The sequence below is a fragment of the Centrocercus urophasianus genome, unplaced genomic scaffold, assembly GCF_019232065.1.
Source record: "Centrocercus urophasianus isolate 14NV4802_14NV808 unplaced genomic scaffold, USGS_Curo_1.0 seq_12, whole genome shotgun sequence".
Classification (NCBI taxonomy): domain Eukaryota; kingdom Metazoa; phylum Chordata; class Aves; order Galliformes; family Phasianidae; genus Centrocercus; species Centrocercus urophasianus.
In genome coordinates, this window is record NW_024884364.1 from 38,657,916 (window position 1) to 38,675,568 (window position 17,653).

General features: G+C 35.9%; 1 protein-coding gene across 12 annotated transcripts in view; it reads left to right on the top strand.

Moving 5' to 3' along the window:
• DMD (dystrophin) overlaps window positions 1–17,653 on the top strand; it is a 979,751-nt gene that overhangs the window by 615,131 nt on the left and 346,967 nt on the right. For all 12 annotated transcript variants that reach the window (XM_042811110.1, XM_042811098.1, XM_042811099.1 and 9 more), the window contains one exon: window positions 3,749–3,913. In XM_042811110.1, the coding sequence (XP_042667044.1) occupies window positions 3,749–3,913 (165 nt within the window). The remainder of the gene's footprint in view (window positions 1–3,748; window positions 3,914–17,653) is intronic.

Consider the following 17,653-nt stretch of genomic DNA (forward strand, 5'->3'; position numbering starts at 1 on the left):
TGCACTTTCTCTATTTTTTCCTTTGGTTGCAAACAAAGGTATGTTTTCATTGTTGATCTGCTGCCAAATAAGGTAAAGTTGAAGATATTAATTTTTAAGCAGAAAGTGAAGTCAGAGTTTTAGAAAGCTGTCCCAGTTAAAGTTGTTTGTTCTTCAATTTTTTGTCCATTGCACACTTTATTCCTTGCCAGCTTACAAAACTCTTTGCTTTCTTCAGGCTTGCGTTCAGACTAGGCAGGATTTGGAGAAAATGTCTCATATGCTCACCGTTTTTTACTGTTGTACAGATGGTGCCTTGGGACCACCGCTTTTGGTCTTGTAGCTTATGAAAGGATGTCAGTTCTTCTCTAGTAAAACTAAACAGTTTTTCTTAAATAGAAGGGAAAGAAATGAGATATTATAGAGGATGAAACAAAGTAGACACCAGGTGGATAATCCTGGGGAAAAAAAAAAAAGAATAAAAGAGGGAGAAGAAAGTGAAAACTGTAGAAAAGAGATTTGGAGTGGGACATGTTTACTCCTCCCTGGAGGCAACCTGGAGCTAAGAACTAGATGGAGGACAGTTGGGCTGCTGTATGTTCCAATGGCATCAGAATCCGATCTCAGGGATAGGACTTCTAGAGCTGTGTCATGTCAGCCAGGACTTGGAGAAGCCCATCAAGGAAGTTCCGTAATTGATTGAAGAGGATTGGAATCTCCTCTTTAATTAAAGATGGCAGGAGAAAAGGTAGAAAGAAAGATTCTAACTTAAGAAGCAGAGAAAAATCTGAAGATCCTCTGCATGTCCGGCTGTGACACAAAAGGGCATGAATCAGGAGACCCAATCAACGTACCTTTCTCTGTTAATCCACAGAGTGTTTCTCAAATTATGCTTCAGGAAATAAGCTGTCTACCCAGAGACAGCCTGCAGCAGTACCTTGGCTCAGTGGGAGGATTTGTAATTCCCTTAAGCTCATGAGGTTCTAATTTGATTAGCCAGCTTAACTGCTTGATGCCAGAATTAAAAAAAAAAAAAAAAAAAAAAAAAAAAAAAAGCAGACTTGTAGAATCTGTTTTGCACACAATAACATGAAACATGTTACTTGGATCTTACACAGTATTCCCTTGCTAATATCCAGCCAAAAAAAATTGTTTCTTACATACTTGTCCATAGCCATGAACTTGTGAATTTGAGGGAAGTTTTGTGTCTACTGTTGCTCTTTTAATTTCTGTGGTAGAAGAAAAAGGCATTAAGTCATTAAGTTTCTCTGTATAATGAACAGATTCAAACTGACATAGATTTTGTTTTTATTTATTTACATGCACTATAATTAATAAAAATAAAGGAAATATAATCATATATTTGTGCTACAATTTTAGCCCTGGAACTGGTTCGTAAGAAGACTGCATTTACTTGTGTTGCCACCTCACTTCAGGTGGAATCTGTTTTGCCTTTTTTTTTTTTTTTTTTTTTTTGTGTGTGTGTGTGTGTGTGTGTGTGTGTGTATGTAATTACTTTTGAAAGCATGAGGTTGAAGTAACGTATACAAACAAAACCTCTTTCCTCTTCTTTGTTTCTGGATTAAACATATAACCGAGTCATAGAATCACAGAATGGTTTGATGGGAAGGGACATCAGAGCCTATTCAGTCCCAACCTCTGCCGTGGGCAGGGCTGCCCCCCACCAGCTCAGGCTGCCCAGGGCCCCATCCAACCTGGCCTTGAGCGCCTCCAGGGATGGGGCACCACAGCTTCTCTGGGCAGCTGTGCCAGCACATCACAGCCCTTAGAGTTAAGAATTTCCGTCTAGTATCTACCCCAAACCTCTCCTCTATTAATTTTACCTCTCCCTTCCTTACATCTGTTGTTGCTGTTTCTCCTTTCTCATTTATCAGATTTTAATACTACATCTTAGTATATAATCATTTACATATTTTTTTCCCGTAAAATGCTACAAATTCATTTTCGTCTGTCTTCTAGTTGACCCAATATATTTGATTAACACTGATTAAAGGCAGATTAATTTCAGATTTCAGATTTTCAGACATCACCTTCGATTTTTTTTTTCTGCCAGTGGTTACCTATTTGTTTTTAATAGGTTTTCTGTGGAATTTGTTTAAATTAATATTAAAGCTACTAAACATTAAAGATTATCATTCTAACCTTGTAAGAAAGATGAAACTAATCTTCTGTGAAATTAGGCCAAGATCTGCATAAATACTGAGTGAACACATAAGGGAAATGAATGCATTTTTAATTGTGTTCTCTCATATCTTGGGCCATACTGGAAAAGGAGAGTTCTTGTTATATTTAACAAGATTGGGAGGATAGAAAAAGCAATTTGACTCATGGGTCAGTTTTTATTAAAAAGGTTGTTATGGGGTGGATATAACGAACAACAGAGAGAATTTAACGAACTGCAAATCAAGTTAATGAATTAGAGTCATCTTGTAAGTGGCCTAGTAAACCATATGTGAAATATATGTAGAAGAGTTCTTGTAGCATCAACAGATTAGTATTTTCAAACTGAATTTGTAAAGAAATATATATGCTATGAGAAAATTTTCTTCCCACTCCTGCTGTTTTTTTTTTTTTTTTTTTTTTTTAACTTTCATTGCTTTAATGTCTCTGGCTTCTGATTATTATCTACTGTAAAATACCATCAATAGGAATTAGTGTACACCAGTGATACTGTTGTAGCTGGGCAACATGATAGCTATACTTCTGTTAATACTGTTGAGCTTCAGCTTCAGAGGGAATTTATATTTTACTGTGTGCATCAGAAACTTCACATTCTGCTACTTTTATAAGGTCTGTTTTAGTAAAAACCTGTGCTTTGGAATGAACATCAGGAAACTCCATTTCCTTGACATGAACAACTAACCATGCTTCTTGGCTGTTTTTAATAGTTAGTTGCCATATTTTCTTATCCCTTCCCAGGACCTTTATTTGCTGTTTCTAATTATTTTCCAAGTCCAGATGGTTTCTCCTCTGGTATATGTTTGCAATGCTGCCCATATTGTATAGTGACACCTCACCTCTCAGCTATAGAAAACAAGCTGGGAAGGACAGCATGGAGTGTTGGCTTCAACCTGTTTTATTTATTTTCAACCTGTTCCTGTATTTACTCCAAATGCTTCAGTGCTGTTAGATTTGAATGGTGTCATTCACTGATTAATAATTTTTAATTACTGGCAAAGGATGTACTTGGTTAAAATCTGACTACTTTGAATGCGAATCAGAGAATCAAGTTCAGTATTGATGACACATTTCTTCGTTATTTTTCTTCACTGTATGCATCTGCTCATGCAAATTTGGACAGAACTGACAACTCTAAACACCTTGTCGGAAAACATGCTTATAAATTCCAGATCAAAGAGGCCAAGGAAGGTTGGATGTCATTCAAATGGTCACTTTCATGTTTTTATATTTGCTGTTACTCTCTCAGATTAAAAATTGAACATAAAAGCAGTTTCATATACAGAGAAAACTAACTTTTTATGTATGACAAATGCAGTAGTAGAATAACAAAAATGAGAAGTCTGATGATTTACTTATTTGTAGGAAAGAGATATTGTAACTTACCTGTAAGATACTTACCATGATAATTTCACTACTGTTTATACTCTTCATTTCCTTCTACAGGTGTATACAATTAACTCATATGTATATGTTATGTATATAATATATGTGTGTGTAATTTTAAATTGCTTTATATTGTTTGTTTTTTTTTCCTCACTACAAAACCAGTTTCTGATATTTTTTTCAGGTGTCCAGAGATCTCCCAGAGAAGCAAAAAGAAATAGAAATTCTGCTGAAGGATTTCATCGACCTTGATCAGCAAATAAATCAACTGACATTGTGGATAACACCTGTCAAAAATCAGCTAGAGCTTTATAACCAAGTGGGTCAGCCAGGAGCTTTTGATATTAAGGTAAATTTTCTGTTTTAAAAAGGAATCTAGATGTTTAATGGTCAAAATGTCAGTTGGAGCATTAGCTGCGTGGCTTTTATTAATAATACAGCTTTGATATGTTAATCCACAACAGTTCCCTAAGATTCTGCTGTATAAAAATTCTTATTTTTTTCCATTAGACAGTTTCTTGTGATAGAGCTGTTTAGGGTGGCAAGGTGAAATACAAAAATAGTAAATAATTTTTGCTAAACCATATCTTGAAAGAATAGTCCAAAAAGCTAGTACATCAAATTCAGAATATCAGTGATGGGCCGTTTGAGCAGTTTTCATCAAGTCAATAAGACTAGTTGAAAATCAGAGTATTTAGGGCTGCATAAGTATTCTAATGGTGCAAGAAATACATACAACTGCTAATCATCTAAGATACCTAGAAAGCAACAAAACTGATTGTTCAGTAATTGTGAATTCAGTATTTAGGATCTACTCCTCAATGTATATTTAGTTATTAAAAAATACCTATAAATAGGCAAAGATTAAAAACCAGCACTGTTTTGTGTTGGTTCTCATGTTCCAATGTTCTGCAAAAAGAAAAGGAAAAAAAAAAAAAAAAAAGTAAATATTTTAAACTCTTCTTACTTTGCATGAAATGGAATAATTGCTTCTGAAGTCATGGTTTTTTGCAGACAATATTTATTAAATTCACTTTGTCCTCGTTGCTTTTGTGCAGCTGTTTTAATGCTGAAACTTTTCTGTCATACAATCACATTATGGAAAATAGTGAATCTCAAGTTCTGTTGTAGTCCTATAATTGACAGAATGAGTTCAGTGATGACATTCATTCCCTTTTAAAAAGATAAATTAGGATAGCTCTGCAAATGTCTTTATATAAATGGAACAAGGGATGGAAATTACTTCAAAGAAAATTATCTATGCTCACTTCCTGTATTTTAAGAAAAATTTTTAATCAGAATTCTTCCATTTCTTTCTTTCAATCTTTTTCATTCTTTTTCTTATAGACTGATTCCACCATTAAATTTGCTCCAAATTATAATAACATTGTTTTTTCTATTGCTTGTGAAAGAGATGTTTTGTTTGTTTCTTTTAGCTCCTTTATGGTGATGATAGAGGAATATTTTTGAAAAGCTTTTAACAGAATAGGGAAAAAGAAAGTGTATAGTCCTGATGTGGTGCGATGAAATCTTGTACGATCAAAGAGGAAAGGGAGTACTGAAGATCATAAAAGGCAGGCAAGTAAGGCATGAGCCAGCAGAGATGTTTAACCTATCTTTTTTTTGTCATCACTGCATTTGGAACTTAATAGACAGAGTATGTGGGAGAAAATTTCTTCATAATGTTTCTGGATGCATAATACCTATTGTTTCCTACAATTGTATCCAGAATCTAGTTGGAGTAGATAGTGGAACAGGCTCCTTTTTTCTTTACTGTGATACAGTTAGGAAATAGGAGATGAGATACTTCAAGCATAGAGAGATGGGACGTGTCCAGCATATGCCTTGGTCATCACAGGTATTAATCTTAGGGCACCTTCTCTTTTCCTCTCTTTGGTTGGACTACTTTGTGTCAAGTGAGTCTTTAGGCAACATCTTAGCTTCTAAACTAAATGCGTATTTCAATTTAAAAGGCATAAAAAAATTTAAGAAAATTGTGAGCACCATAAGTTTGTTGAAACAACACTTCTTTAAAACTCATTCACTCTCAAGAAGCATACTGTAATTTATAACAGCTTTTATTATAAAATACATTTTTTTATTTTTATTAAAATTGAATCTATTTTTTTCTTTTATCCCTTTCTGCTCTCACAATTCTATGCATCATTTAAAGAGTGACAGTGTGTCTCATGCTACCCTAATATATTTTATGCCAATGTAATTTTTGTTCATAATTCTTTTGACTGTAATTTAGAAACCACAGTGCCTTCAGACCCCAGTCTCCAGGCCTTCAGTTAGGCATCATAATTTTTAGTGGTGGTTTCCAAAATCCTAAATAGAATTTAATAACTCGCTCATTTCTTGTTAAATAATGGTAGGGTTACTCCTGTAACTCTATTAGTTGATTTAGCGAGTAACCATTAACTCACTATATAGGACTAATCCAGAATCTTATTTCCAAGATTTAAAAAACATCTCTAGCAGTATATGCTGTATCCACATTGTTAATCCATTATTACAGTTTTCTTTTATAAATGAAGATATATATTTTTAAATGTAACAAAGCAGTCTAAAGAAATCAGCATCGGAATTCATATTTGCAAGCTACCGTTTTAATAATACTGAAGTAGATCTTATTTATTTGTAAGTATTATGTAATTTTTCTAACACGTTAGCATAATGTCTCATTCCAACACTGGCATAATAATAGATACTGCTCCTATGAAATACTTATGTATACGCATGGGGAAGTACAAAATCTGCATCTATTATAATTTCTGAGCATACTGCTAGTTTCGAACACTGGAACACTTCAATAATTGCAGTAAGCCTTCAATGTAGCTTCTCATGCATCTTGAATATATTTAATGCTGTGTATTTTACAACTGTGTTTTTCTAGCTTACCATATGTAGGAGAACAGTCAGGTCAGGGCTTGAACTGGTGATTGAGCACCTGGTGAGGAGGTATGGCTGGCCTAAGGAGCACAAGCAAATGGTCTGCATTGGTGCTCCCCACATGACCAGAAGGGGTGATCCAGGTGGAGCCACCCTGTGCTCACTTGAGGGCCAGCCTCTAAAAGGAGTGTATCTCTTCAACCCAGGCTGTTTCTGGGAAGGAGAGCTACCTAGCCAGAGAGCCCTTCCACCAGTTGGGTGAGTTCAAGTGTTCTTTCTCTATGTGACTATCTGGTTCACCTGTGAATACTTTGCCTGGTATTGCCGAGAGCCTGTCAGAAGCAATTTTGCTTCTTTGTGAGTACAGCTCCAAGAACTTATGTTTTCTGTGTATTTTCTCTTTGGTACAATGTTACTCTTACAGCAATTCTGTGTGATTTTGTACTCCCAACTTAACAAAGTTAGTCAGATGTAGTAATCATCTGTTTTCAATTTTACAAAAAGGTATGATTGAAGAAAATATGATGAAAGTTGTCCATCTTACAAAATCGTAAGATGATAATACTTAACAGCTTTGTGTACAGTACCGCATTGGGTATAGCTAAGTCAGTAGACCACTTCAGAATAAATATGTTCAGGTCTTATTGTACAGTTACTTTTGTACATACCAATATATTTTTATCAGTACTTCTGCCAGTAATGGCAAGTGAAGCCTGTAATTACTTCTGAAAACATGAAGTTGAAGTAACATGTATAAACAAAACCTCATCTTTCCTCTTCTCTGCTTCTGGATTAAACATATAACAGAGTCATAGAGTCACAGAATGGTTTGATGGGAAGGGACATCAAAGCCTATTCAGTCCCAACCCCTGCCATGGGCAGGGCTGCCCCCCACCAGCTCAGCTGCCCAGGGCCCCATCCAACCTGGCCTTGAGCACCTCCAGGGATGGGGCACCACAGCTTCTCTGGGCAGCTGTGCCAGCGCCTCACCATTCTCTGAGTAAGGAATTTCTTCCCAGTGCCTAACCTAAGTTTCTCCTCTTCCAGCTTAAAGCTATTTCCCCTTGTCCTATTACTATTACATTATGTGAAAAGTCAGTCTTCTGCTTGTGAGTTCCCTTCAAGTACTGAAAGGCCGCACTGAGGTATCCCTGGAGCCTTCTCTTCTCCAGGCTAAACAAGCCTAACTCCCTCCTGTCTTCATAGGAGAGGTGCTCTAGCTCTCTAATCATCCTTGTGGCCCTCCTCTTGGCCTGCTCTAACAGCTATCCTGTGCTGGTGCCCTCAGGCCTGAATGCAGTACTCCCCATGGGACCTTGCTCTGCTGGCCACCCCTCTTTTATTGTGGCTCAGGACAGACTTGGCCTTCCCAGCTTTAAATACACTCTTCTGGCTCATGTCCAGCATCTCATCTATCAGATCCCTCAAGTCCTTCTCCACAGGACTGCTCATCTATCAGACATGATCGAAATTAGTATAGCTAGCTCAATTTGAGGTTGGAAGATACTGCCTGTATCATCCCATCTGACATGCTGCATAAACTGGTCAGTTTGGTTTTCTCAGTTATTTTCTGCCTGAACTGTTGCATGCCTTTATCAAAAATGACCAAACTGAAACGAGGCTGCTTTTTAACCTTCAAGTATGGACACTCATTTTGTGGTGAACTGCTTCAGTAGGTGAATTTAAAAGCCTGCATGTTTAACCTAGACTGAGTTTGTTTAGATTCATCTTTCTAGCAAACTAAAGAGAGCTTCAATACTGCATTCACAGACAATACTCAAGTTTTATCTTAAACTCTGCTTACCATCAGTACTGTTGTCGTAATTCAGAGAAGAAGACAAATACGGAGTGTATAACGAAATCTTATCAAAAAGTAATTATTTTTTGTTCATAGCAATTATTTTGTGGTCCTGATAATAATGTGATTATCTTTAATCACAAAGTTATTTTAGCTAAGTCTAATCAGTTTAAGTAAGTGGCAAGTGTTGCTATAATGGAAAATGTAGAAAATTTCAGCATTGTCTCCTGAGTAGAATATATAAAGCTATGCACTAACACTTTGAAACTTATTCTGATCCAGTCATCCAGATTTGATAAACTTTTTTAGGGATATATTATTCTGAGCATAGGATCAAGACCTGTACAATACGCACTTAGAAACAGTTTTCCTAGAGCATCAATAGCCTGTGCAGCTTCAGAACTATGGCTAAAGGAATTTGTGCAAATTCTGGTCTCTGCTTTTTCCTACTGAGTGATCTGCTGTTTGTTTGTTTTTACTTTACCTGAAAGATAAGTTGTAAGGGGACCTCAAAGGACAATTATAACTAGTGGTTATGCTAGTGATTTGGCTCCTATACCTTCAGAAAGTCTAAAGAACTTTTTTCTTGGTTGCTGCTTTTTTTTTTCCCCTCTAAATATTTACTTCATCGTAGTTGATTTTAATCACAACTCTAAGAACGTAATTGTTGTTTTTTTCTTGTGGTTTTTTTTTTCCCCCCTATGAAGACCTGATAGATGTTAGAACTATAATTATATGGGTTAGAAATATTCTTTCATTTTTCTTTTTTGAAGAATTGTGGATTTGTGTAGAACTTGCATACAACAATTTGTTTGTCAGATTGCACTTCTTAAGTGTAGTGTGTGTTGTATTTGTGGATTGCTAAGTCTTTAGAAAATTACTTTAGGCAGAAGCTGGAGGGGTTTTTACAGTCAAAAGGAAAACATGAGCACTTACCCTGTGAGTCCATACACATATCTTAATAAGCTTTACTATGTTATGACTTGAGTCCATGAGAAATACAAATATGTGAAGAACAGAAAGATATTGTCTAGTAAGGTAAATACAATAAAAGGTTACAAATAGGCTAATATTTCAGATACATTTTTAGTGCTACTTTCTGCTCCTTGTGCATATATTCCTCAAACTTTTTTTTTTTTTTTTTTTCTTTCCCCTGTGTTTTCTCTTGCTGGTAGTCCTAGGAATTGAAAAATTGTGTTGAGTAACAGAATCTAGCCATTATTGGCAGGGACACTTTGCATCTATTGTCAAGAGCAATGGGCTGTTATGTTGTCACTGCTGAGCTCTGCTTGTTCAGCTACTGTTAGAGTATCTGTTAGTTATGGAACTGGAGAGTGGCATTGCAGTGTGAGACTAAGGAGTGAAAACACTAGCTGTGGTGTGACAAATCATTGCCACCAGGAAATACAGCTTTGGGCAATAGATCAGAAACTCATATGGATGAACAAGCAAATTGCATGAGGGAAAAACTGATTAGAAGGGTTGCTTGTGAATGGAAACTACAAACGAAAACTGAGTTCAATTTTTAAATGTGTGCTAATATATAATGTGCTCTGTTTTGGAAGAAATAAACTAGCCCTCTTCAAAATACTAACATTTTATTTAAATATATTTCTCTAAAGAGCTGTGTAGATTCTTTCAGAATTGTTATATCTTTATTTAAGTTATTAATATAGACTTACAGCCAGCATTTATATAACGAGTTCTGAATGCTGTGCCTTTTCATTTTCAATTATTGCATTTTAAGAACTTGCCTGATTTTTCCATTCAGTCCATATAGATATTATTCTAAGACTTACTATCTTTTCTCTACAAGCCTATGGAAAAGGCTATCCTATCTTTGGTCTCCTATCCTATGGATATGGATATCTCCTTACCAGAGATAAAGGCATAACAGTAGCTGCCTTCTGAAGGAATGCCTTTGGCTTGCACAGTATCTCTGGAAATCCACAGAATCACTGGAGCTCTCTGGATATATGATCAAGACATCGCTAGCAATGTACTGGTCTGAAAATGAGCATCTAAAATATTTTTTCTTTGATAGTAATAATAATTTTTTCTTTAATATTAATTCTTTGCCTGAATGTTTTCAAATTTTATCCCTCAAATTTTTCTACTGGTAGCTGTCTTGTGGTCTGTGAATAATGCTATTTGCTATGCATGCAATTCTTGTGACAGCAATTCCATGGCTAAGGTTTGATCATAATTTTTATGTTTTAAATGTGGAGTTATATTATAGTTCCTCAAAATTTGCACAGGTGTATGTCAAGCAGCATCTTCCTCTGCTTCTTTTTTCTTCCACTTAATATTTCCCTTACATGAATTCTTCTGTAATAATTTACTCTCTGGAATTACATGGCCTGGGGTGCTGAGTTTGATCCTAATTCCTTTCCTGCTAGAGAAACTGCAAATGCTTTGTTCCAACTCAGGCAGGCAACCCTAGCCTACGTGTTGTGCAAATGTCTGCTGATGGTGCTACTTACCTCTTCTGGCAAGCTCAGAATGTGTGCAGAGCAGGGAGGTAGTTGTGCTTCTTCTGCCAGTTATCTGAAAACCTTCAGTCAGCATACCTCCACCAGCCATAGGAGGAGTATAAAAACCTGGCTTTTTCCAGGTGTTTGCCTCAGAACTTGCAGTTTCCCTACTGCATTTAAATAACTTAGACAGTTTGTTAGGGAATTATGATAGATAAAGGTGACTACATATGTGGAGGAAATGCAAGATATGAGTCCCTGTATTTGAAGGAGCGGACAGAGGAGGCAGTCAGGATAGGAAGTAGAACAAGTGCAGAAAATCCTCTTCCCAGTTTGAGCTTATTGAAACTCTGCTGACTCCTCCAAATCTTTCCTCCAGACAGTTTTAAAAAACACTTTATAATTTCCAGCCACCTTGCCTCCATATTGTCTTTCAATTTCACTGGTCCTTCCTGGTTGCCCACTCAGTTCCACTATCATTTCCCTCTACCCCCTCTTTAATTTCTGGTTGTCACTCATGCTTCCCTTTACTACTGTGTACTTGAGCAGTCATTTCTAAGGTTTTTGCAACTTTGTTACGCTGTACTTCTGAAGAAGCTTTGTACTGTCTCTGGATATAGGATTTATAATTTTTTTTAATTGTCTATGGTGGTCACTTGCCATGTATGCAAACAGCATATTATGTTCAACTTTGGCAGATAAAGCTTGCCATCTTAAAATAATAATAATAATAAAAACGCTATTCTTACAAGCAACTTGTATTTGGGTTTTGTCCTTGATAAGTTTTGAATGACAGTAGGAGAGCTGTCAACTCTTGTCAATCACTTCATGATATACTTGACAGTCTGCAGTTAGAGAATAATGTGACTGCGGAGTAGGAAATCTAATTGCAGTAAATAGAAGAACGAATGTTCATCCACATGAGAGAAAGAAAGTGTTGACAGGACATTCCTGTGTTGTTTTTTTTTTCTTTCCATTAGCCTTAATTTGTCAATGCCTGCTTGACAAGCCAGGCCAGAAAAGTTGTATTTCATGTCATTATTGATTCTTTTACATTTTCATTTTCCTAACGTTCTCTTAAATGAGTAATTTTTGTATTCTGGATGGGGCAAGTAGTTTATAACATTTACATGACCATGTAAGGAATACGTGCCCTAGAAATTTATCTCACTGTCTTCTGACATCTATGTCTAATTTGGCAAAAGATTGAAACATGAAAACTCCTGATGATGAAATATTGTTTGATTACTTAAAGTACTCCTATTTTCAATGCATTATTTAGATCTGCAGTAAATGTCAATGTTATCAACTCATAGAACCAGAGCATTATATTCTGTATGTCTATCAATTATCACTCTTTCCAGAAATGTTTTTATGGGACTTCGAAGAGCAGCCTGCCCAGTGATTTCTTTGTAAGCTTTCCATTCTTTAGATTTTTTCAACAGTCTGTGCTCAAAATTCTTCAAAAAAATCCTATTTCTAATGGAATATTAACTAATATTAACTGCAGCTGGATTGTGAAAAGGTAGCAAAACTTTCCCATTGTATATTTTTAAATCTGTAACAGAACTTTTAGCCTTCAGGATGGACTGTATAACCTGTATTCAGCATCTTGAAAAAGGGAAGATTTATTTTTATTTTCATCTTTTTTTAAGAGCTGATAAATGTTACCTTCTACATGAAGTATTTTTTTGAGGAAATAATAACTAGTTCATTGCTCTGAGAAGCTTTTAGAAGTTTGGGTGAGTTACTTGAGAGTTATTGAGATTCACCTGGGGAAGATCATGCCTAACCAATCTGGTGGCCTTCTGTAATTGGATGATGGCAATGTTGGACAAAGGAAGGGCAACTGATGTCATTTATCTGGACTTGTGCAAGGCCTTTACATCATTCCCCACTACATCGGGGAACGTCCTTATCTCCAAATTGGAGGGATGTGGATTTGATGGGTGGACCACCCATTGGGTAAGGAATTGGACTGTGACTTCTCTAAGGGTTTCCAGATTCTGCGTGTATATTTGCTTTGTTGTTTTCTTTTTTGTTAATTTATTCTTCAGTGTGGAACCATCAGTGCTTAAAAATTATTTCAGATCAGTAAAAGCTGAAGGATTGCAGGGACAATTAATGTTATTCTATTGCATTTTATTGTAATTTATGAAAATCTTTACTATTTCTTCCAGTAATACATGCCATTTTTGGAACATTGTAACTGTTGGAAGACAAACTGCAGAAACGAATGCTCATGAATATCCCTTTCAAATGATGTATTACAGACTAATTCCATAAGAGGACTATTGGAAGACACGTTATAATCAACAATGCTTTCTTAGTACAGTAACATATTTTGATTTTTTCCTAATTATCTTCTGTAGCCAGAAACTCATTTGAAAATCAATCTTTATTTACTAAACTTGAAAGGAGGAGGAAAATAGTGTCTGAGTGTCTTACAAATTGCCCATGGCTGCAGCTCATAGGCTCAGAAAGTAGTTACAAAGTCTAAAATTAAAGCATTTCAGTTATAGAAGGGAAATGTCCTTTCTGTAGTGCTCTTTCTTGTGAAATGATTTTCTCCACCAAAGGGTTTTCATAATTGTTCTGTTAGGTCAAGAGCTAAAGGTAGATTGGCTTTCTAGTCTCGCTAAAACAGGTGACTGTCTTTTTACATGCTACTTTAAAAAAATCTAGAGGAATCCCAGAATGTTCTTCCCCTTGTTAAGGTAGAATCTAACAGTGTATCTGGACCTTAGTTTGGGTCTTACATGTTTAAAATAGCAATGATTTAAAGTAATGGGCGAAAGGTCAGTTGCTTAATTTACTCATTAAAATGGCATTTTTAAGGCTGATGTTTGAAATTGCTTGCCCAACAGTTACAAGTCTTTTGTAGCAGTAAAACATTTGTACGCTGAACTTTAACCAAGACTGCTAAAGGAGTGTTTTTTAAATTGAATAACCTTTATGTTTTCTTTCATCAAATCCTAAGTCAGGAGGATGAAGTTACATTCTGTAACTTTGATGTTTCCTGAGTATTTGCTTTCCTATGTAGAGATAAGTGAACTGTTCAGGATGTTATCAAGCCTTTTCATCTGTTACCAGTTTGTACCTCTATTCTTTTCTGTATATCTCCTTGAATTTTATGAGGATTCCTTATCTCTGGTCTTTAAGCACTGGCATCAGTGGTTTAGGTCCTACTTCATTATGGCCATAGAACTGTTAACAGCATGTCCTAAGTGTATTCTAATAATATTGTGAGAATATCTGTATTGAACACCAAGAATGCTATTGACTGTTATTGGGCCTACCACAGAGATTCAGTGCTTACTGTGGTGTAGCTGAACTTTGATGTATTTTAATTGTCTCATCTGACCATGCTTCTTTGTGGTGTTTCAGCCCATTAGTCTGCTTCATGCATGGGAATGTGCAGAGATGACTCAAAAGAAAAATGAGGCCTCTTTTTAAGAGCCAGAGTTCTTGAAGATGGGAACATATTCACATTTTTCCATCCACTTTCCTCTCTTTGTCAGGACATCAGCATTTCACTGAATCAAGACACTTTTGGGAGAAAAGCTCGGAGCTTCACTTTTTTTTTTAATTGCTTTCTTCCAAAATATGTGGGAATAGTAACCTGAAAGATGAATGTGAATATTTCAGTGAACTTTCTTATATGTATGAAAAAAAGAGTAGTGAATTTTTATGTCTCTCTCTCATATAAAGACAAGGAAAGAAATGTATAATTAAATGTAATTTTCTGTTATCAAGTAAAAAAATGAGGATTAGTATACGATTGTTCAAGAGAGTATTACTGAAATTTCTAAGCCTCCAAAGTATTTTTATATTTCAGGTTTTAGTATATTAGCTTGTTCAACGTCATTGCTTCATCTGACTTAATAAAATGAAGGGAAAATGCTTATTGTTTCTGTTTTTCCTGGAAAAAAAAAAAATCTTTAATCTTTATTTAATGCAATCTTTGATGGAAAAAAAAAGTTCAAATTAATATATTATTGTAAAAGGTACAAAGTAACAGTTTTTTTATTTGAAGGTTGCAACTAATTTGCATTTTTGCATTGCACATCACCAGGAAGACATAGCTTTAATCACTCTTTCCTTTCAGAAAATGTCCTGTAGATATTATGTCACTGGGAAACCCGATCCTCATATTTTGGCCAGTACTATCAGAGAAAATGAGTCAGATTGCTGAGTTACACCAATACACAGACTGAAATGCTGCAGATACTTCACAGACAGTAGTCTGGACCTCCTAGTATATGTGCAGCATATGTCAAACAGCCTGTGTCTGCTAGGATAGCTACTGTATCTTCAAATAACGTGTCAAGCTAACAGACTTTCTCTTCCTTTGGCGTACACACTGGAGGTTTAGCCAATATACTGATTTCAGCTACAGAATATGGATTTCTGAGTTCTGAGCTGTATCAACAGATTTTCATAGTCCAGATGGGACTGTAGACAAGTCCTTGCAACTTTTTCAGCCTGTGAGTTTATCTGGTAGGCTGAGCTGATATATTCAGTGCAGAAGCCAACGTGCCTTGCTCTGCACAACATTTTCATTTGCTTAGATACACTATTTTAACACCAATGAAAATTCTTAAATGGCATCTTGTGAAGTAAAGACGGCCTTTATTTGATTATTGTTGTTTATATGTTTTGAGGAACAGCAGTTTTCAGTGACGATGTATTTTATTTCACCATATATGTGAAAAGTGCATTTAGCATATTTATTACCCAGCCCAATTGTAGCTTTACAGTGTCTTAACAGGCTGTTTATAAATTGTGAAATTCCTGTAGAATCAGCTCTGTCTCACAGACAGCACTGCATCTGTCCTATAGGCATTCTCATGCAAAAAACAGTGTGGTAGCAGAGTGGATGGACTGGGATCAAGACACGTAAAAAATCATCAATTTGGTTTTCCTGAAAAAACTGATGTCTTCCCTCAAACACAAGTGCAGACAACTTATGTTAGTCTTCTTAAGCTTCAACAGTAGCTTTACCTGTATGATTGAGAGCAGATTTCAGGCCCTGCTCTCCCAGTTCGCTATTCACTGGAGTCTTGCACAGTCTCTTTGTTACAAGCAACTGTTGGAGGCCAAGTTGTGGTTCGTACCTTCTTATTCTCTTTTGGAACTGATTGATGAACTAGTATTTTCCAAGTACACTTTTATCTGTTGAGCTGCATTAATATTGTATTATCTAGCAAATGGATTTGAGATTGCTGGGAACTTGCTCCATGGATGAAATTTGTTATGCCATCAGGCAGAGAATTGTGCAAACAGCTCACTCAAAGATTTGCCAGGTGCGTACTTATTAAAAATCATTTTGTGATATTCTTAGATGATGCTGGAGTTAATGTATACAATCGTAATGTAACTAACAAATAACCTCCAGCACCTGGCCTTGTGTAAGGAGCATTCCTGAAACACAATTTTCCCCTCTGGTTATAGCCAGAAATAAACCATTTTGAGCACTCACAGAGCAGTCTGCAGTCACCAATTCATGATGAGTGGGGGATGAGCAATCTGCTCCAAAGGCACATCTGTGCAAGTTAAACCAGTGGTGTAGACGTACTCATAATGAGCTTGATATTCTGGAATTTTGCTGGTTATTGTAATATTATTTTTTCCTGCTAAGATTTTTGTGGTATCATGAAAGATGAAAGTTCCATGTTACAAAACAGATATTTGAGACATCATCTGAAACCGTAATCTCAGTTCTGTTGTTCACTTCTTTTCAGTGCTCATTCTCTATGAATTCATGCAGGTACATCTCATTAATATTGAAATACATAATAACAATAATACAGAAGCTTCAAATATTGTTGCAAGAGATCAGCCAAGCTTCAATTCATTTTATTTGGTATTGATAAACAATATTTGAACGAACAAATAGGAGATGGTAGTGAACTCGGCAACAATTATTTTTGCTGATTATCCACAGTGCTTTGCAAGTGAATATTCAGGCTGTGCTCTAGGTGTATTTTCTGTGCTGAGTTAAAAACTGGAGCAATATGGTTCCTTGCCAAGACTTGAAATGAAACAGATTTCTACAGGTTTATTGCAGAACACGTAGTAGCATATTTCTACAAATGAAATGATGTGTTGTGTCAGACAGTGACAAAACTGGCATACCACCTTGTCTGCTCTCACATTAACGTTAACTGAGATTTTGGACAGAAAAGTTGAACAGCTACATGAGATGATGTAATCAAGCTGTAAAATGGGAGAAAAGCGGAGAGAGTAAAACGGAAACAAACCACTCAATTTACGTATCTCAGATAACAATGGGATCTTTGTTTATCTCTTTTGCTTATGTTAAATCATAGTACTTAAACAATTTGAATCTTGGAACTTTAGACATAATTTGCCTCTTGTTATGTTTGTCAGTATTTTTGTTGTTGTTGTTGTTATCTATATTTGGAGCTTCATACATTACTTATTTAGTCAGGACCTAACAAAAATGAAGGTTTTCTTGGAGTTGTCATGTCTTAGCACCTGGATGGTACCTTTCTGGATTAAAAAAAGAAAAACTGCTAGAGAATATGCTGTTGTTAATTCAGTGGATGTAGTTGGTAGTAAGTGCCTCTCTACTTTTACAAACCGACACTGTTACTGTGCTTCTGTTTTGAATTTGCTTCATGTCTGTCTTTCTCAGTATAAATTGGTCAGCTTTGTAATAGCTTTGTTGTAATGTTTAGGATAAAGGGACCTATCACTGCAATCTTTTCCATGCCTTTCCTTTTTTTTTCCCCATCTCTGATGACCCTTTTTTGTCCTCAGCTGCTACTATCCGTAAGTTTTCCAGAATCTAGTCCTGAGCAGAAACAAATTTACTGTTGGTTTACAGCCATGGAGGATTTTTCAGTCTCATTGCTTATACTACAGTTAATCTACACTGCTCGTGTTTTTATTTTTC